Source organism: Triturus cristatus, chromosome 8 (genome assembly GCF_964204655.1).
Source record: "Triturus cristatus chromosome 8, aTriCri1.1, whole genome shotgun sequence".
In the NCBI taxonomy this organism is placed as follows: Eukaryota; Metazoa; Chordata; class Amphibia; order Caudata; family Salamandridae; genus Triturus; species Triturus cristatus.
The window spans coordinates 1,142,770,201-1,142,791,138 of record NC_140591.1 but is presented as its reverse complement, the minus strand read 5'-3'; the positions used below and the strand labels follow the sequence as shown (position 1 = coordinate 1,142,791,138).

Here is a 20,938-nt window from a genome sequence, read left to right as displayed (position 1 = left end):
GCATATTTGTTCCCAGCTAGTTCAGCAGTGTTGAGTGCCAATCGATTTGAGTCAAAATGCTGGAAACTGCTTACCTTCGGCACCCAAAAAAGGCAAGAAATGCTGGACACAGGAGAAGGCTGGCAATGCCTTTTGCAGCCCACATCTTTTATCTTGATCACCTGGTAGTCTAGTCAAATGGTTCTTCTTGTACCCTTCTAGGGACAGCTGCGCTGTTACTGGTAATAGTCATTGGGTTGGGGTTTTGAGCATCAGCTTGCAAACTGAGATCACAGCAGCAAATGTCACAGCTGCTGTCATGCTGGTGACAGAAGCGTTGTGATTGGATAGGGGAGTCTAGGTACTTCCTGTTTTCTGCACTGTGGATAGAAGAACTGAGGAGAGTGGGCCGCCAGGGAGGTAAGGTATATTTTCTTTTTTCTGCCTTTTTTTAGATTTTTTAACCCCCCCTCCTTGGCACACAACTACTGCTTTGTAGCAGCCGCTACTGCATGTCTGGGCACTATGAGGCAAGTTCTTAGCATATAAGGCAGTCTACTTCCTTCTTCTCCTCTCTTTTTTTCCAGGCACTGCATGCATCAAGTGGCTTGGTTTTTTTCCCATTATGAATACTCCTTTTAGCCTCTTTGGTCTCTGTAAAGACCCTTTATGGGAGTGCAAGTTTTGTACTAGTTGCAAGTGCATAGCGGTCAACCTACCCTTTGACATGAGAATGACATGCAGCCTGTCACATGTTTTCTGCCTAACATGCAGTGGATTTGTCGGCTAAAAAAATCAGGATTGGCTGAAAGTCACTCTCATGTCATTGGACAAGTAGACAATGACATAAGGGTAATACAGGTAATAATAAGAGAACTAGGAGGGCAGAGGGTATGTTAAACAATAAAAAGGAAGCACGACTTAGAGCACATTTGCATATGAGACACTCAGCTATAGCAGGTTTTCAGAGACATAGGCCTGTCTTATGTCTGATACTGCCACAAAACCAATGACCTTTAGGAGGCACAGGCCTGGCATGTGAGAGCCAGAAGCAGTGATTACCATCAATATAGAGCTTTCCTTTCTAGTCAACTTTCATAACTGCAATGGTAACATTATTGAGGTTCAATAAGGGCCCAAAAGTCTTCTGCTGGGCCTTGTTTGAAGGCTAGGAGAGGACCTCTGAAGACTATCTAGTTTGTGTGTGAAGGCGAACCGGGGTGCCTCAGGGGATAAAGGGAATGTTTGTCGACAAATCAGTGGAATCTGAGGGCATCTGGTGGTGGGCATTTGCAGGTAAGCTGATAGTCTCTGAGATCTGCCTTGGGAACTGTAAAGACTGACTTGGATGTCAGAAGGAATGAATGAATGAACGAATATTAGATTTTTAAAGCGCAAACTTTGCCCAAGAGCATGAAGGTGCTACTGGCAGGACGGTCATACAAAAATAAAGTACGGTTCAGACAGAAATCTTTTTAAAGAGCCAAGTCTTCAGAGCCTTGGGAAAGAGAGACTGAGACAGCAGTCCTGAGAGATCGCAATGAAGGGAGTTCCATAGACTAGCATCAACAATAGAAAAAGCCCTGCCTCCCCATCTAGACTTCTTAAACCTTGGAACGTGCAGCAGATTTTTGCTGGTTGAGCTAAGCTGCTTGGTAGGGACATAGCGCTGGAACAGCCCTTTGATAGTCTCTGGGCCCAGACCATAAAAGGCTTTATGGGTGAGGCATGTGGCTTTAAACACGATTCTTTGATTTTAAAGGAAGCCAGTGCGGTTTGTTGAGGGAAGCCGAGAGGGAGTGGCATTTCAGAAGGTCCATTACTAGCCTGGCTGCTGCGTTCTGTACCAGCTGCAAGCGACAGACATCTCCCTTATTAATGTTCAGATAAAGGGCATTACAATAGTCCGACCTGGACATCACTAATGCAATCACTGCCTGTGTGCAAGAGGCCAAGGAAAGGAAGTGAGATCCTGAATATCCCAAAGTTTGTAGACACCGTTGTGTTAATCTGCAGACTGAAAGAGAGTGAGTTGCCACAATGACCCCTATGTTTTTACCCTGGGATACAGGCCTAGGGCAGCAACCAAGTGAATCTGGCCACCTATCGATTGACCAGATATCCTGTTGGTTTCTGAAAATCAGGACCTCCGTTTTTTCCCCGTTGAGTTTAAGATAGTTCTCAACCATCCAAGAGGAAACTGTTTGTATGCAATTTTTAAAGTTTGAGGCAGAATTCCTAATGCTGTGCATGATAGACACCATAATTTGCATGTCATTGGCGTAGGACAGTACTTCCAATCCAAAGGATCTTACCACCCCTGCCGTGGGGGCAACATAAATAATAAAATGGGTCGGACTCAAGGAGGAACCTTGCGGGACACCACATAAGAGCTGGTTGGGGGCAGAATAGAATTGCCCAATTTTCACTAGCTGTGTCCGATCATTAAGGAAGGAGGTGAGAAGTTTAAGGGTCATGCCCCCAATCCCTATCTCCTTGAGCTGTTCCACCAATCTCAAGGGAGAAAGGGTATCAAAGGCTGCTGTAAGGTCAAGGAGAACCAACAGCGTGGTATGTCCTGCGTCAACCTGAACACGAATATTATTGAGTCCCGCGGTTAGCGTTGTCTCTGTGCTGTGGTTACTTCAAAAACCATGCTGTGAGCCTTCTAGGAGCTGGCACTCACATAGATAAGCACTGAGGTGGGAATTCAAATGTTTCTCCAAGATCTTGGCTGGAACTGGTAGCAAAGAAATAGGGCGATAGCTTTTTAATTCCGCGGAGTCCAGAGAAGATTTTTTTTAAAAGATGCTTAACCATCGCCGTCTTCCAAGGGATGGGGTACTGCCCTACCGACATGGCAAAATTGAGTACTGAGGTAAGGTGCAGTACAATATCTTCCGTTCCTATTTTCAAAATCTTCAAAAGGCACACCTCCTTTGGGGACCCAGATGTAATCCCCCCTAACAGGTGGTCCACAGGTTCTGGAGACAGGGGGAGAAAGGTAAGTAGCTTAGGTATCTCCTCCGTGGCTACGAAGGGACTCTTAGAAGAGAGGATATTAGAAGAGACTAAAAGGGCACTTTTAACATTGGCAGCTTCCAAAAAGGAATATATATCCATGATTTTAGCGTGGAAGAAATCTGCCATGCTATCACAAAGCTCCTGAGAGGTATCCATCAGGTCCGGAACAGGAGGAGAAACAAGTAAATTAATAACATTAAAAAGTTCTGTAGGAGATTTAATAGATTCAGTGGGCTTTGATTAGACTAATACTTTTTCCTCAATAATGGCCGCTTTGTATTCCTTCAGACATTGTTTGTGATGCGTCCCTATCTGCTGGAGGAAGATCTGCACGCCAAATTCTTTCCTGCTTGCGACAAGATTGCCTCATCCTTCTAAGTCTAGCTGAGAACCAAGGGGCAGAGGGATTTTTTCTTACAGTGTAGTGCTCCTTAAAGGGCGCTAGACTATCCAGGGCTGCTAACAGCCAATTCAAAAAATCCACTGCCACTAAATTAGCATCTGTGCGCGCAGGGACCTGATAATTTTTTAACAAGTTGACGAGAGCCTCCTTACTAACGAGGCTAAGATTTCTCTTGTTCTCTGTTGCCTTGTTAATAGCAGAACCAAGGGCTGGTACCCATATCCGGAGAGCAAAAGGAAAGGCATAATGGTCTGACCAGGAGAGAGGCATCGGCTCTCCTACCTTAATCCGTTGGTCGTTAGAAATAATGTCATCTAATATATGTCCTGCCACATGGGTGGGGCTCATAACCAATTGTGATAGGCCACAACAACCCAGGGTTTTCAAAAGAATGTGGGTGTCTTTACATGAAGCTTTGTCCAGATGGAAGTTAAAATCACCCAGCAGGGTAAAGTTTGATTTCGCTAGGTGCAGTTCTGAAAGATTTCTAAAATCCTGGCTGAATGATGACCTTGATCCGGGCAGCTGGTAGGTCACAACACTAGTAAAACATTCTGTAGGATAGAATGTTATTGAAAAATATAGTGCCTGGAACGGATAAGAGGATGTAATAAGTGACTCAGTACCACAGGGGACAAAGTACATTTGAGGGCCAGACCAGTTGTGACTGAAGATGACCTGGGAGTAAATTATGGCACTATGGGGGTGTTTGAAGCCCAACTGGTAGTGCCAGATGACTTGAAAAGGACATCACTGGATGGGATGAGGGTTTCTATTCTGCTTACTTCTTGTTTGTGATTGAAGGCTGAAAGTCTCTGAGAGCTAGCTAGTGGTGCTTTAGGGCCAGCTTGACTGTCTGAAGGCCGACTGAGTGCCTTTTAGGGTATAAAAGGGTCTCTCAGGTCTATTTGACCTTAATGCAGAATAGAGGACTGCAAGAGGTATTTTGCCGTTGAACTCAGCATGTTGGCTCGGATTGTCCAAGGGTGAGTTTGGGCCGTCTAACCTCTAGCCAAGGATGTCTGTGGGCCAGTTCAAACGTCCAGCTGAGGGTGTTTGAGCATCTGCAGGGTATCCCTGGAAGAAAAGTGATAAAAGGGAATGAGAGGGAGAGCTGTTGTGAGTATGAGTTTTATAGTTTTTAGATTCCCAGATTTTCACGAGAAAATTCCAATTATGAATAAATGCATCTTGTCTTTATAGAGACGACTGTTAACGATAGTAATACAGGCCTTATGCTGGCATCTTCGAATATGCACATTTATATCAAACATGTGCAGTATCTGTGCGTGATTGGCCATTGCAGGTGATGTACATAGGAGACATTTGCAATTACCTAGTCACTCAACATTTAATGACAAGTGCTGATAATGTCCATTAATAGTATAGAATACAAGCTCTCTAAAACATGTTGGCAATTTAAAATATGCATTGAACTGAAATGTGCTTTTCACTTTCTTGTTGTTTTTCTGTCTCATATTTTGTCTCTTTCTCTTGCTGTTTGTCAGACACACACTTTGTTTTCTTTACCTCATGCTCCAAACAGATCAGGGATAATTCAATGTAGTCAATGTGGTAATGACTCTAGACGAGCTGTTTTCGAGTGTGAGAATGTGTCACCACAATTGATCCAACCCCTGATTATGGTCGCAAGGTGCCCTGATATCCCACGTGCCCAACAGCACCAAAACATTTCATACGATTCGCCCTATACCCAGCAAATGCTGTGGGGTCTGTGAGGACATTGTAAATGAAGGATTTATGAATGAATTTCATGGAACGCATAAATAGTGGCTGCGTGATTAATGCGAAATTATTTCATTTGTTGTATTGTCTTTCTAAGTAAACCTGATGTATTAGATGTTTTTAAGTGACTTCAATTTCTACCAGTACAACAATTGGAAGTGTTGTGAACCAAGCATTTTTCAATTAAAAAATATTCATGACTGACACGGAGGAATGTACTGTGGAAAGTCAAGAGAGCAGAACGAATGCCACTTTCCAAATTTTGAAAGCAACTTTTCCAGTGGTGGCTCACCTGAAGGAGCATATCATTGTGGAAAAGTATTTCTCAATGTGCTTTTTTATCTTCTGATAATCTTTTTCTTATTGTTTCTTTGTGGGTAACCGGTTCCAGGGCTCGACTGAAAAATTATGCATTTCAGTAAATCGTTTGCATCACTGTAAACATTGCTGTTCCAAAAGTGTTTGGTAAAAAGAAGTATTGAGGTTAGATTGCAGAGTGATAGTTCCTCGCATGTCGCAGGATGTTAACTTTTTCTATAGACATTATTTCAAAATAACTTCCGACACTGCTGAAACATACAGAGATAGCATTGAATTCCATTTTCCACAACGTCAATAATAAAAATGTATTAGTGGAGAGAGTTATTAATTAAAGATTTCATTGTCTAGTATTTTATTCAACATGAGTATGACTCTTAGATCGAATTCCCCCCAAATTATTTTTCGAGACATTTTCATGTAAAAGAGTCATGCTGTATGGACTTGGAAAGGAAGGTGATCCAAGTAATTATTTAAAATCCATGTTGTTTATAATATTGGGCGCGAGCCACCACATCATTGGAATAGTCTTTGTGAGCTGTACTATTGTCCACTTCTGAGAAGCTTATGATGTTTTGAGGGCCAGCGTAATATGCAGCAATTCCACCTACAATAAAAAGTGAATGAAACACAGATATAAAATAATTTTCCGCCAGTTTGTTTAACACACACAAAATAATTGTTTTTATTAATTAAACAATGCACCTGTTACAGAGTGCAGACTGCTCTATTTCTTATAAAGGTTACACAGGTGGAGAGCGACCTTTCCTCCATTGTTGCTGAGACAGGATTGACTAGTCACAGTTTATGGAGAAAAGTCTTGTACCTTCTCCTGATCTTATTGTTTTCCTCAAAAGAAAGGGGCATGAAACATGTACTGCTTGGCCATGGTGGCTTTCAGAGTGCGAGTGGGCATGCCTTGTCATAACTCTCTTAAATAACCCAAGGCTGATCCCACACCGCTAGTTAACTTCCTCCTAATATCCCATTTGCCTTTAATTTCTAAACTCATCAAATCACTGTACATTTGCAACTTTACACATTTATTCAAGAGTGTGGCCGACCAGGGGGCATATTATCAAGCCAGGTGATAAAATTATCGCCGCTTTAGCGGCAGAAAACTGCCGCTAAAACTGCGATAATGGGCTTGATAAAATGCTCTATGGAATTCAAATTGAAGCCCATGATAGACGTCCTTCACATTTAACATGGGCTTCAATTGGAATTCCATAGAGCATATTATCAAGCCCATTATCGCCGCTAATGCGGTAATAATTTTATCGCCTGGCTTGATAATATGCCCCTAGATGCTGCCAAGCAGGTCTGCACAAGGGGTTACGGCCATTCTGGTCTCATTCTCTTCTCTTCATAACCTCAGACTGATTCAGGACAATAGCAGTACTTCCGCCCTGGTCCTTTTAGACCTTTCTGGTGCATTCAGACGGCCTCACGATTCCCTCAATCGTCTCTCGAGATTGCAGTGAGAGAACATGCCGTGGAACATATAAGCTACTTTTTTGCTGCTGCACCCTTCAGCAAATTTCTGAGTGGTCCCTTCCTCAGATTCTACAACTATGCTGACGAAATGCAGCTACTCTTTATGAGTAACAACTCATCTGAATCTCAGGAAGCCTTTGAAAACACAATGCTATTAATCCGTGATTGGATGAACAGCAATTATCTAAAGTCAAATTCTGAAAAACTGAAATTGTCATATCCGGAAACAAGTATGATTTGTGAGTCCCTCATTTTAGCTGCCAGCGATGGGCATTCCCCCACAGCCCAAGAAATCACTAAAAAGTCTTGGGGTCCTCATTGATGAGAATCTGTCCATGAAGCCCCAGTTAGGAGTGGTCACTTCTTCCTGTTTCTTCCAACTCTGAACAATCAGGAAAATCAGGAAACTCCTTACCATTAAGGCCTTTCTCCAAATAGTCATTGCCCTGGTCACCTCTAGGATAGACCATGCAAACTCTCTCTCCCAAAAAGCCTCAATCGCAGACTCCAATTGGCTCAGAAGCAGGCAGCCAGGTTAAATTTCCATCAACCCAGACACTGTCACATTACCCTTCTGATGAGAAAAGGAATCTGACTTCCTGTAGAACAAAGAACCGTCCTCAAGACAAAGTGCATCATTTTTTAAATCCCTTCACGGAAGAAACACAACTTTCATATCAGCCCGAAATGATAAGTACATGCCCAAGAATAACCTAAAATCCATCCACATGAACTTTCGCACAATTCCCATATTTAAAAACAAGAAAAGGGGAGGTTCCAGATTTTGAGTTCTGTCCCCTTGCATCTGTCACTCCCAACCCCAAGTGATAAGAGCCCCACCTAGCTACATGAGATTGGGGTAATTACTAAAAGCATGACTTTTTAAACAAGCATATGACTAATTCCTATGAGTAGAGTTCAGTACTTCTGTTATCCAAATTCCAAGATTCCGTCCTGGTGTCTATGTGCTCAACAAATACTAGTAATATAACATAACACAACATAGGAGGGAAGAGGGTATGGCATTTAGAAAGAATGGCAGTAAGTGAATGGCCTACTTGGTCCTCTATGCCATTTCTCCTCACTCATTGCAATAGCCTCAAGGTGCCAACAGGTGGCTCTCCACTTTTTATGTGAATGGGTTTAAGGGAGAATATATATGATTAGACATGGATTTCCACTCAAAACGAAGACTATATTTCACGCCTTAACTTGAGCTGTATGTTGATTAAATATGATGTTGCTCAGACCTTAAGTGGAATACTGAACTGGATGGACATTCACATTTTAATTCCACATGATCTCAGGTGCACATCTTTCTCTCTGATGGTCAAAGATAGTACTAGTTTCAGTGACCTATTCTAACAAACAGGTATTTGGTGCATCAGGCTTGCCTGTTAAAGACCTATGAGATAGTAGAGGAGACAAGGTGTTACAAGAGATTTTCCGCAGTGAGTGTGTCGTACTTTAATCTCTGGGACCGCGTAGGGGACAGGGCCCTACCCCTGTCTATCTTGGTATTAGCAAACCGCAAATGGTAAATGCGGCATGTACGAGTGCTTTATATATCGTTCTAGCTATGAATGCACTGTGTACACGTTATTCTGCTTCACTACGCGGGTTCCATTTTGGAAGCAGTGGCCATCTTGTCATTGCCCTCACATAGGCTATAATGGAGTAAATACGGGCATCACAGTACATGGGCTTCTCCTCTGACTTCTCTGTGACCTGGGCAGCTGGCTCTGCTGCCCCAGGTCAAACCGGTCTCACGAGCTCCCCTTCCTCCGTCCACCAGTGATTAGCATCAGGGCTTGACCCATCATAAAACCCTTTCATTCTACACAATCCTCCGGCTAATCTCTTTCACACCTGCTTGTTCCTGCTTTATGACTTGTTTCCCAAAACAGGAGATGCTCATGTTTATTGGGGGGTCTATTGACATCCGATGTGGGATCTGAACCTTACTGTGTAAATCATTGTGGGCTGGCCGAACTGGAATGTGGGATGCTCATCATGACTCTGCCTTTTCCTTGAAATGTATACTTGTAATGGCCATATCATAAACCTAGGAATGTATGCTTGAGGCAAGAAAAAGGGTATTTAAGATGAAGTCCATTCCTATGATTTTCAGCAGTCTCCTGAGAACATACACGCTGTTGTACTTCTAGGATACCTGTAATTGGTCTGCAGCCAATAAACAATCTTTGACTTCACCCAGAAGACTCTGTGTTTCTGTAGGTCTGGAACAGGGTGAACCCAGAAGTCATAGGGTGTGTGCCCCTGCATCGCTGGGTCTAAAATACCCAGTACTTCAGTTTGGCGCCCATTGTGGGGCGATTTCAGCGGTACCAGTCCAAGCCAGAGGTTCGTGAGGAGCTTCGTGTGGAAATTCCGGAGGAAGGCCGCCACTTCATCGACCCCTGCATGTCGACGTGGTCCGAAAGTCTTTTCTGCGAGGTTCTCCGCGTCCCGACGGCTACGAAGGACTGCTGCCCTGATTAATCGACCTGTTTTGGACCCTTGACGAGTTTGAGAGAGCGAAACAATCGAGAGAGTCTTCTGGTGACGCCATCGATCAGCAATACTCAGTTAAGTATAAGTGGAGCGTCTCCCATTTGTTTTGGTATCCTTCGGGATCGTTTGAATTGGTAATTTGGAGTTTGCAAACGCCAAAGCCAGAGGACTCGTGTATTCACGAGAATATCGTAATTGATAATCCTTTGACGTTTGGATCTAGACTAGTGAGCGAAGTGGTGCCAGCGATGGGCATTCCCCCACAGCCCAAGAAATCACTAAAAAGTCTTGGGGTCCTCATTGATGAGAATCTGTCCATGAAGCCCCAGTTAGGAGTGGTCACTTCTTCCTGTTTCTTCCAACTCTGAACAATCAGGAAAATCAGGAAACTCCTTACCATTAAGGCCTTTCTCCAAATAGTCATTGCCCTGGTCACCTCTAGGATAGACCATGCAAACTCTCTCTCCCAAAAAGCCTCAATCGCAGACTCCAATTGGCTCAGAAGCAGGCAGCCAGGTTAAATTTCCATCAACCCAGACACTGTCACATTACCCTTCTGATGAGAAAAGGAATCTGACTTCCTGTAGAACAAAGAACCGTCCTCAAGACAAAGTGCATCATTTTTTAAATCCCTTCACGGAAGAAACACAACTTTCATATCAGCCCGAAATGATAAGTACATGCCCAAGAATAACCTAAAATCCATCCACATGAACTTTCGCACAATTCCCATATTTAAAAACAAGAAAAGGGGAGGTTCCAGATTTTGAGTTCTGTCCCCTTGCATCTGTCACTCCCAACCCCAAGTGATAAGAGCCCCACCTAGCTACATGAGATTGGGGTAATTACTAAAAGCATGACTTTTTAAACAAGCATATGACTAATTCCTATGAGTAGAGTTCAGTACTTCTGTTATCCAAATTCCAAGATTCCGTCCTGGTGTCTATGTGCTCAACAAATACTAGTAATATAACATAACACAACATAGGAGGGAAGAGGGTATGGCATTTAGAAAGAATGGCAGTAAGTGAATGGCCTACTTGGTCCTCTATGCCATTTCTCCTCACTCATTGCAATAGCCTCAAGGTGCCAACAGGTGGCTCTCCACTTTTTATGTGAATGGGTTTAAGGGAGAATGTATATGATTAGACATGGATTTCCACTCAAAACGAAGACTATATTTCACGCCTTAACTTGAGCTGTATGTTGATTAAATATGATGTTGCTCAGACCTTAAGTGGAATACTGAACTGGATGGACATTCACATTTTAATTCCACATGATCTCAGGTGCACATCTTTCTCTCTGATGGTCAAAGATAGTACTAGTTTCAGTGACCTATTCTAACAAACAGGTATTTGGTGCATCAGGCTTGCCTGTTAAAGACCTATGAGATAGTAGAGGAGACAAGGTGTTACAAGAGATTTTCCGCAGTGAGTGTGTCGTACTTTAATCTCTGGGACCGCGTAGGGGACAGGGCCCTACCCCTGTCTATCTTGGTATTAGCAAACCGCAAATGGTAAATGCGGCATGTGCGAGTGCTTTATATATCGTTCTAGCTATGAATGCACTGTGTACACGTTATTCTGCTTCACTACGCGGGTTCCATTTTGGAAGCAGTGGCCATCTTGTCATTGCCCTCACATAGGCTATAATGGAGTAAATACGGGCATCACAGTACATGGGCTTCTCCTCTGACTTCTCTGTGACCTGGGCAGCTGGCTCTGCTGCCCCAGTTCAAACCGGTCTCACGAGCTCCCCTTCCTCCGTCCACCAGTGATTAGCATCAGGGCTTGACCCATCATAAAACCCTTTCATTCTACACAATCCTCCGGCTAATCTCTTTCACACCTGCTTGTTCCTGCTTTATGACTTGTTTCCCAAAACAGGAGATGCTCATGTTTATTGGGGGGTCTATTGACATCCGATGTGGGATCTGAACCTTACTGTGTAAATCATTGTGGGCTGGCCGAACTGGAATGTGGGATGCTCATCATGACTCTGCCTTTTCCTTGAAATGTATACTTGTAATGGCCATATCATAAACCTAGGAATGTATGCTTGAGGCAAGAAAAAGGGTATTTAAGATGAAGTCCATTCCTATGATTTTCAGCAGTCTCCTGAGAACATACACGCTGTTGTACTTCTAGGATACCTGTAATTGGTCTGCAGCCAATAAACAATCTTTGACTTCACCCAGAAGACTCTGTGTTTCTGTAGGTCTGGAACAGGGTGAACCCAGAAGTCATAGGGTGTGTGCCCCTGCACCGCTGGGTCTAAAATACCCAGTACTTCAGTTTGGCGCCCATTGTGGGGCGATTTCAGCGGTACCAGTCCAAGCCAGAGGTTCGTGAGGAGCTTCGTGTGGAAATTCCGGAGGAAGGCCGCCACTTCATCGACCCCTGCATGTCGACGTGGTCCGAAAGTCTTTTCTGCGAGGTTCTCCGCGTCCCGACGGCTACGAAGGACTGCTGCCCTGATTAATCGACCTGTTTTGGACCCTTGACGAGTTTGAGAGAGCGAAACAATCGAGAGAGTCTTCTGGTGACGCCATCGATCAGCAATACTCAGTTAAGTATAAGTGGAGCGTCTCCCATTTGTTTTGGTATCCTTCGGGATCGTTTGAATTGGTAATTTGGAGTTTGCAAACGCCAAAGCCAGAGGACTCGTGTATTCACGAGAATATCATAATTGATAATCCTTTGACGTTTGGATCTAGACTAGTGAGCGAAGATGCCTGGTTCTGGACTATTTGGTAGATTATTCTGTTTGGGTTGTGGAAAAGATTTCCAGCTGGAGGAATCATGCCCGGTCCCTCCGGTTGGAACTCCAACTTATGAGCTCTATGTAAAACATGGCGTAGGCCCCATTGCATATAACGAAGTATGGATCCACTACACCAGGAGAGACGGTGTTTTAAAATGGCCCCAAAATGGTAGTTTCGATACCGATATTTTAGATAATTTGGAAATTAAATTGTTCAAAAAGAAAGCCCGGCCGGCGGTGTTTGACTCTTTTCGCTTATGGCGAAAGGAAGCTAAACAGAAGGAAATTAAGCTAGCGAAAAAGAATAAAAGAGAGAGAGGTATGACAGTAATGCAAGCAGCTGTACAATTTAAAGACAATGAGGAGGAGCAGATGAGTGAGCAATTGCACAGGCAGCGCAAGTTAGGGATTGACAAATGTTACCCAGTTTTACCACATTCTAAGCAGAATGAGTTAGAAGAAAAGGAGAAAGATCCCCTGATGTCACATTTGTTGAGTTCGCCACCCCCGTATGCTCAAAATGCCACGGCACCTCCCCAGCTTGTGAATATGCCACCTCCAGTGAATATACTGCAAGCCTTGCCGCAACCGCCAGCTGCTTTGCAGCCGGCTCTTATCCATGTAGCGCAGCCCTCTCAAGGGCCGCCAGTTGTGCTTCCAACTGCCCCCGTACTTCCTGTGACTTTGCCTGATTCAGCAGCTGCCTCCCCTGACATTCTTCCTTGCACCACTCCAGTACCTGTTTCTGCATCCTCTTGTCTTCCCTCTGTTTTTCCCCCTGTTTCTGCCTCAACTTCTCCTTCAGCGCGACAGCGCTTAGCTAATGTGGTTACTACATTAATGTCGCCTCTCTTTGAGTCATCTGGTGCGACTCCTGGTTTACAGCGTAAGCAATTGCGTAGTCAATTGCCTAACCCTGATGAGAAAAAGGTAATAGATAGTATGGCGCGTAGGTGGATTGTTTTCCCTTCAGTGTATGATGTGGAATCAGTTGTCAACGTTTTCCATCAGTGGGATGCCCCAAAACAGAGATATGTGTTCGAGAAAATGTGCGAAATTCTCTGTGAAGAATTGGAAGATAGTGGTAAAAATCCGAGCCCGCAGGAGTTGTGTAGAGTGAGGTTTGACTTTGGAACTGGTATAATTGTGGATCGCGAGGTAGATAAAGCAGTTGCGGTTGTATTGTCCTTCAGGAATGATGATTGTCAACAGTCATTGTTTGAACAAGATGTCCTTGTGGGGAAAAAGGTAAAAGCGCGACAATACCCCATGAGGGAAGTTCCCCCGGTATGGAAGGAAGCAGTTGCAGCTGATGCCGGTGCCGGTATCGCCGCTGTGCCAGCGCATTTCCAGCGTGTTTGGGTGCATGTTCCATGGAAGCGCTCTGAGGTGTTAGCGCTTAAGCAGTCCTTACCTGATCCCCGTAAAAACCCAGCAGGTTATTATAAAGAGTTGTCACAGACGGCAGGGTCATGCGTTATGAATCTGGCCGACATAGACATGTTATTTGGTAATGTTGTTCCACAGCCTCTATGGGGATCAATTCGTAATGCAGATCACGATGCAGAACTAGGGGATACATGGGCTAACATCGTTGCTGCTGATGCTAGACAAACTGGTGGTGCGAAACCTGAGCCTTTAGTAGCTGAACTGCCTGGTAGAATCATCACGTATATGAAGACAATAATGCCCGCGATGCGCGTAAATTGGGACAAGTTATCTGCATGCAAGCAGAAGAAAGATGAGACAGTGTCAGACTTCTTTACTAGGTTTGAAGAAACGTTTATTGATCACAGTGGGCAAGATATGAGTACTGAGGGTGGCCAACGGTTATTTGTGGATAAGTTTGTGCAGAATCTACTCCCTGACCTGTGTAAAAAGTTAAAAGATTCAGAAAGTTCTTGGGCTGTTTCTTCTTAAGCGCAAATACTGGCTACTGCACAGTATTACGAGAACAGAGATAAAGATGAAAAGGATAGAACAGAAAAGAAAACGAAGGAATTAAAGACAAAAGTCCTTTTACAGCAGGCTTACCCACCACGAGGAGGTCAGAATAATTATAGACAACCCCAAGGTGTCTATCACCAACCCCAACAGTTTCAGAACAATCAGCAAACGAATGGGTATTATCAACCACGTGTCCCTGTAGGTCCCAACCAATGTTCATACTGCAAAGAGGAAGGTCATTATAAATATAGTTGCCCTAAATTAATGCAGCGGAACGGTAATGCGTATGGCGCAAGAGGTAGGGGTGGTCAGCAAGCTCCTAGAGGCAGAGGGCGTGGAAATGCTGCCCAGAACGCGCGTCCTCTGCCGCCTCAAAATACCATCAATAGCTTTGATCAGCAAGCTAACGCGACTAGTAATACGGCTCAGTATTATAATAATGATTATTATGCAGAGGATGGCGATGCAGAAAATAATGATTACTAGGATAGCCATAGACAGAGAGAGGGAGTTGTTTCAGTGCCAGTGGATCAGAGTGGACTGTATGTTGAGGTGACTACAGCAAATGTAACGGAGCCTTTTCTGCTAGACACTGGTGCTGCAAAGAGTTCAATCATGCATTCAAAACTCCCTGGCGCACCTTTGTCTGGCGATATAAATGTTTCAGTAGGTTTTTCTGGCGCCCCAGTTAGGAACCCGATTTCTAGTCCCATGTCACTTTCTATTGGGCCTTGCGAGCTGAAAGCACCCTTGATTCTGACAACAGGTTGTGGTGAGAATTTGTTGGGATTAGATTTGTTGAAAAGATTGCACGCTACACTGTATTGTTCTCCTTCAGGAGTACAACTTACATTAGGCAAGAAAGTGATTTCCCCAATGTACTTGTCTAAAAACACAATGCCACCTGAATTGTCATCCCTTCCGGATGCCCTTTGGGCTACTGGTCCCAATGATGTGGGCCTCTTGGAGATACCGCCATATGTGGTGACTTTAAAGGCTAATGTCAGACTGCCACGTATTCCCCAGTACAAGATCTCTAATGAAGGCCAGAAAGCATTGTTAGACATTGTCAGCGACTTGATTAATAAAGGTGTGATTGAGGAGACAAGAGGCAACGTTTGCAATAGTCCGATTTTACCTGTCTTAAAACGAACGGACCCTTCACAGCCACCTGTTTACAGATTTGTGATCGATCTTAGAGAGGTTAATAAGATTGTTGTGCCACAGTTTCCGGTTGTCCCTGATATAACTGCCTTGTTAACGATGATTCCAGCCTCTGCTGCATGGTTTTCAGTGATTGATTTAAAGAATGCTTTCTTTAGTATCCCAATTGCAGAAGAGAGCAGAGATATTTTTGGCTTTAGTCTGGGAGGCCGAAGCTTCCGCTTCAAACGCGCTCCCCAGGGCTACTGTGAAAGTCCATCAATATACAGTCAAGCTTTGAAAGCGCAGCTTGATGCACTTGTTTTACCTAGTGGCGCTATCCTGATTCAGTACGTGGACGATTTACTAATTGCTGCGGATACTGAAAAGATTTGTAAAGAAGCCACATTGTCATTGTTGCGCCATTTATCTGCTTTCCATCACAAAGTGTCTCTCTCTAAGCTGCAATATTGTCGACAAGAAGTGACCTACTTAGGTCATCTCTTATCGAAGGAGGGAAGGAAACTGACCCCAGAAAGAATTCAAGCCATTGCACAGTTGAGTGTGCCAAGAACACAGAGAGAAGTACGTGCTTTCTTGGGCATCACTTCATACTGTAGGCATTGGATACCAAGTTTTTCTTTGTTGGCAAAACCTTTAGTAGCCTTAACATGCAAAGACACACCGAATCCTATCCCATGGTCTGAAGAGTGCCAGAAAAGTTTTGTGGAATTGCGTAATGCATTGTGTTCGGCTCCTGTGTTGGGTACCCCTGACTACAGTAAGCCTTTTACATTGTATGTTCACGAGAAAGATGGTTGTGCGTTGTCAGTGTTAACACAGCCTTTTGGCGACAGACCGCGGCCATGCGCATATTTTTCATCAACCTTGGACCCTGTAGCGAGGGCATTGCCAAGCTGTCTGAGAGCGACAGCTGCTGCAGCAATGTCTATCTGACAATCTGCTGGTTTGGTAATGGACAATACATTGATCGTTATGGTTCCACATGCTGTAGACACATTATTAAACAGGACCAAGACACAACACTTGACTAGTGCGCGATTATCAGGCTATGAGCTTACACTGTTAGCAAATCACATACACATAAAGAGATGCAATACGCTGAATCCAGCTACATTGTTGCCAATTCCAGCAGACTCAGATGAGATTGAGCAACATGACTGTCTGTTCAGGACAGAAGAAGAGACGAAAGGGAGAGTAGATCTAAAAGATACTCCCCTGACTGAGTGTGATGGTACTTTATGGGTGGATGGTTCATGTTTCAAACTCCCTAATGGTGACACGACTGCTGCATATGCTATCACGACTTTACACACGGTCGTGGAAACTGCACGAGTGCCACATAATTCGGCCCAAGCAGCAGAATTAATCGCCCTCACGAGAGCGTGCGTGTTGTCTGAAGGAATGAGAGTAAATATATACACAGATAGCCAGTACGCCTTTGGCGTGGCTCATAATTTTGGGCGTTTGTGGAAAGAGCGTGGGTTCCTGACTTCGCATGGAGCTAAAATTCAGAATGGCAAGTTGGTGAATGATCTCCTTGAGTCACTGACCCTACCATTGCAAGTTGCGATCATGAAATGCAGTGCGCACAGGAAAGTCACAGATGATGTTGGACGTGGGAATGCATTTGCTGATGAGACTGCGAAAGAAACAGCACAGAATGTGAAGACTAGAATGTATGTTGCAGGCCCCGCAAGATGGGTTAATGATGTGGGAATGTGTGAGAACACAATAGAAAGTGTGAAGTCGCTTCAAGCTGAAGCCACAGAGAAAGAGTTAAGCAAGTGGAGAGAAAGTATGGGTAAGTTGGATGAGAATGGTTGTTGGATTGATCTGACAGAACATAGGCGATGGTTGTTGCCCGATGCATATGTGCTCCCAGTGGTTACTATGGCACATGGAATGGCACATATCAGTACGAAAGGAATTTCTAAGTTGTTGGCTCCAGTATGGCAGAATGCTGGGATTCCCAAGTGTGCAGAGAATGTGGTCAAGAATTGCATGGTATGCTTGAAGTATAACCCTGGTAGGGGAACCCCAACTCCAGCTGGTCACTTTGCACCCCCATCATGTCCATTCGAAGTTTTGCAGCTGGACTTTATTCACATGGAAAGATGCAACAACCTGAAATATGTACTGGTGGTTGTTTGTGCTTTCTCAAAATGGATAGAGGCTTATCCTCTGAAAGATAACACTGCCCTATCCACAGCCAAAGCCCTTGTGAAGGAATTTTTCCCTAGGTTTGGGATGCCAAGAATGGTGTGGTGTGATAATGGAAGTGAGTTTGTGGGTAAAGTGATGAAGAATGTATGTGAAGGGCTAGGGATAAAGCAGAAGTTCCATGCTGCAAATCAGCCCCAATCAGCTGGACTAGTAGAACGCTACAATGGAGCCTTAAAGCTCAAGCTGGCCAAAATTCAGGCGAGCACCGGTCTTAAATGGCCTGACGCTCTGCCTTTAGCACTCCTGTCCCCCAGAATGACCATACACTCACGAGTGGGACTTAGCCCTTACGAGGTCGTTTTTGGCCGTCCGGCCAACATATGGGATGTACCGAGGCCTACGAAGTTTAGTGAGATTGAGCATCCAGTACTACTCGATTACCTGTATGATTTGACTGTTAAACTGCGTGTTTTGCACCAACAGGTACATGATACTCTTCCCCAAGCTTCTGAACCTCCCGGACACCCTATCAACCCTGGCTCGTGGGTCCTGGTCCGAAATTTCCAGCGTAAGAGCAACGACGAGCCTCGCTGGATCGGCCCTCACCTTGTACTTCTGTCGACAAGGTCAGCGGTACGAGTAAAAGGGAAGAAACACTGGATCCATGGTACCCACTGCAAAGTAGTCCCCTTGCCTCTGCCATATGACCAGTGGGTCCAGGAGGGTATCGCCGACTCTGAGACAGACACTGTGCCTCGTTTTGTACCATTCAGTGACGCACGCATAAGAGACACAGTTTCAGACCAAGAGAGTGACAATATTCTGCAGGAAGCTGTGCCACCATCAAATCGACTGGACACCACTGAGCCTGAACTTTTGTTCCAAGACCAAACAGCACCTGGCCGTCTCCGCTATAATTTGAGACTAAGACCCATGGACAAATAAAGATTTCCTTACTATTTCCTTTTTGACATTTTTGCTCTCCCATCTGAAGGACTTTCTTGATTTTTGTTTTTCGAACCACCATCCGGGTTCTGCCGCAGGGTCGCGGTGCCAAGACTTTGGGGTACAGGCCGAAGACGTTAGGTCAACGGTTCTGGTTGGTCTAGGGCGTTTCCCTGGACTGACAGGCGTGCCCCTTAGCAGAAGACACTCATCCGCCGCGAGCGGCCCGATTAGAGGATGGAGTTTTTTAAGATGGAGAGACCGATTGAGGAAATGAACTTTAACGCAAGGATGTGTAGAATTGTAAAAAGTAAATGTTTTGTATTTTTGTGCCTTTTTACACTGTGTAGCATAATGATGTTTATTGTAGGATTTGTGTTCTTCTCCGCTCAAAAGCCCATTGAACCCACTGAACAGCCTATACCCCTTTCTACTGCCTCCTCTCACTCTTTTCACCCTTTGCCTGAGCACGAACAGACCAGACGATCCGAATTTGTAAATAACTCGTTTATCCAGCTTTTGCACCAGCACCAACTGGTAATGAACACGACCAATTGCTGGGTGTGTGGGTTAATGCCACATACCATTAACAAGGGTATTCCCTACCTGGTGCTGCCGTATAGTTACAATGGATCGTCATGGGCATTCCAAACCATGTTTCTCTATGCTCTAGATACGTACTCCCCTCGCCAACCGCGTTCCATTACACCTATCACCAATAATAAGGCTTTGATGAAAGGAGTTGCTGATATGAGTAGGGATATTGATGCATACTCATCCATTCCCAAAGAAGAGTTGAGACCTTATGTAGGATGGAACGCGACGGGGTATAGTATTAGTCTGGGTGAAAGACAGCGAAAAATCTCATCTCCAATCTGGGTCGTACCCCACATGGGTCGGTTCTGCTTACAGGGTAATGGTCAGAATTCTAGAGCTCAACTGGGAAGAAGTGACTGTACTGAAACGTACACTTTCCCGTCACAGTTTTCCCCTGCGTTTTTGGCTGCCAAGGGCACATATTTCATCTGTAATGATCGAGCATATACATGGTTGCCCCCTGATTTCTCGGGCACATGTTATATTGCAAACTTGCTACCGCCTACATTTACTGCTGCCTCTGATTATCACAAGACCAGAGTTGTGAGAGGTGTGATTAGTAAGGAGGATACCGCGGGTCAGGAAGCGGGAGACTTCTTCTTGGGTTTCCTGCCGTTTTGGGGACCTATGGTCAATAGTAGGAACCTGAGACAGCTGACACGTGTGGTTGAATCCACTGTCAATGTAACGGCTGGTGCCCTTGGTAATCTGACAGCTGAGCTCCAAGCGGATCGCCTTATGACTTTGCAGAACCGCATGGTTCTAGACGTTATTCTTGCAGACCGCGGTGGGGTATGCAAGGTTATTCAATCCAGTTGCTGCATTTTCATACCAGATAATGCTCCAACAGTGTATCAAGCCATCTCCAAACTCCATAAAATATCTGAATCCATACACGTGGATAAAGGAGATTGGTCACTGGTGGGGTGGTTCTGGGAATTGATATCTGCCTGGGGTTGGAAAGTTCTGATGGTCATTGGAATGATCTTAGCCATTCTTTTCCTGTTCTGTCTGTGTATACAGTGTGCTCCTACGATATGTGGCCTCTGTGCTACCTTATGTGTAAGGAAACCTGTATCGAGGGACGAGCTAAGTAATAGGATGATGCTACAGCAACATCTCCATGACTTCGTGAACATCGACCTGGACTCGGATTAAGATGAGTATAGTGATTGCCTATGTAAGGGCAAAAGGAGGGTCTGTCGTACTTTAATCTCTGGGACCGCGTAGGGGACAGGGCCCTACCCCTGTCTATCTTGGTATTAGCAAACCGCAAATGGTAAATGCGGCATGTACGAGTGCTTTATATATCGTTCTAGCTATGAATGCACTGTGTACACGTTATTCTGCTTCACTACGCGGGTTCCATTTTGGAAGCAGTGGCCATCTTGTCATTGCCCTCACATAGGCTATAATGGAGTAAATACGGGCATCACAGTACATGGGCTTCTCCTCTGACTTCTCTGTGACCTGGGCAGCTGGCTCTGCTGCCCCAGGTCAAACCGGTCTCACGAGCTCCCCTTCCTCCGTCCACCAGTGATTAGCATCAGGGCTTGACCCATCATAAAACCCTTTCATTCTACACAATCCTCCGGCTAATCTCTTTCACACCTGCTTGTTCCTGCTTTATGACTTGTTTCCCAAAACAGGAGATGCTCATGTTTATTGGGGGGTCTATTGACATCCGATGTGGGATCTGAACCTTACTGTGTAAATCATTGTGGGCTGGCCGAACTGGAATGTGGGATGGTCATCATGACTCTGCCTTTTCTTTGAAATGTATACTTGTAATGGCCATATCATAAACCTAGGAATGTATGCTTGAGGCAAGAAAAAGGGTATTTAAGATGAAGTCCATTCCTATGATTTTCA

The 20,938-nt window shown here is 44.6% G+C and overlaps 1 protein-coding gene across 1 annotated transcript in view; it reads right to left on the bottom strand.

Moving 5' to 3' along the window:
* Positions 1-5,943: 5,943 nt before the first annotated feature.
* The window catches only part of LOC146805516 (lysozyme g-like), a 196,545-nt gene continuing 181,550 nt past the window's right edge, over positions 5,944-20,938 (bottom strand). The window contains exon 4 of the mRNA XM_085623804.1: positions 5,944-6,077. Within this exon, the coding sequence (XP_085479930.1) occupies positions 5,944-6,077 (134 nt within the window). The remainder of the gene's footprint in view (positions 6,078-20,938) is intronic.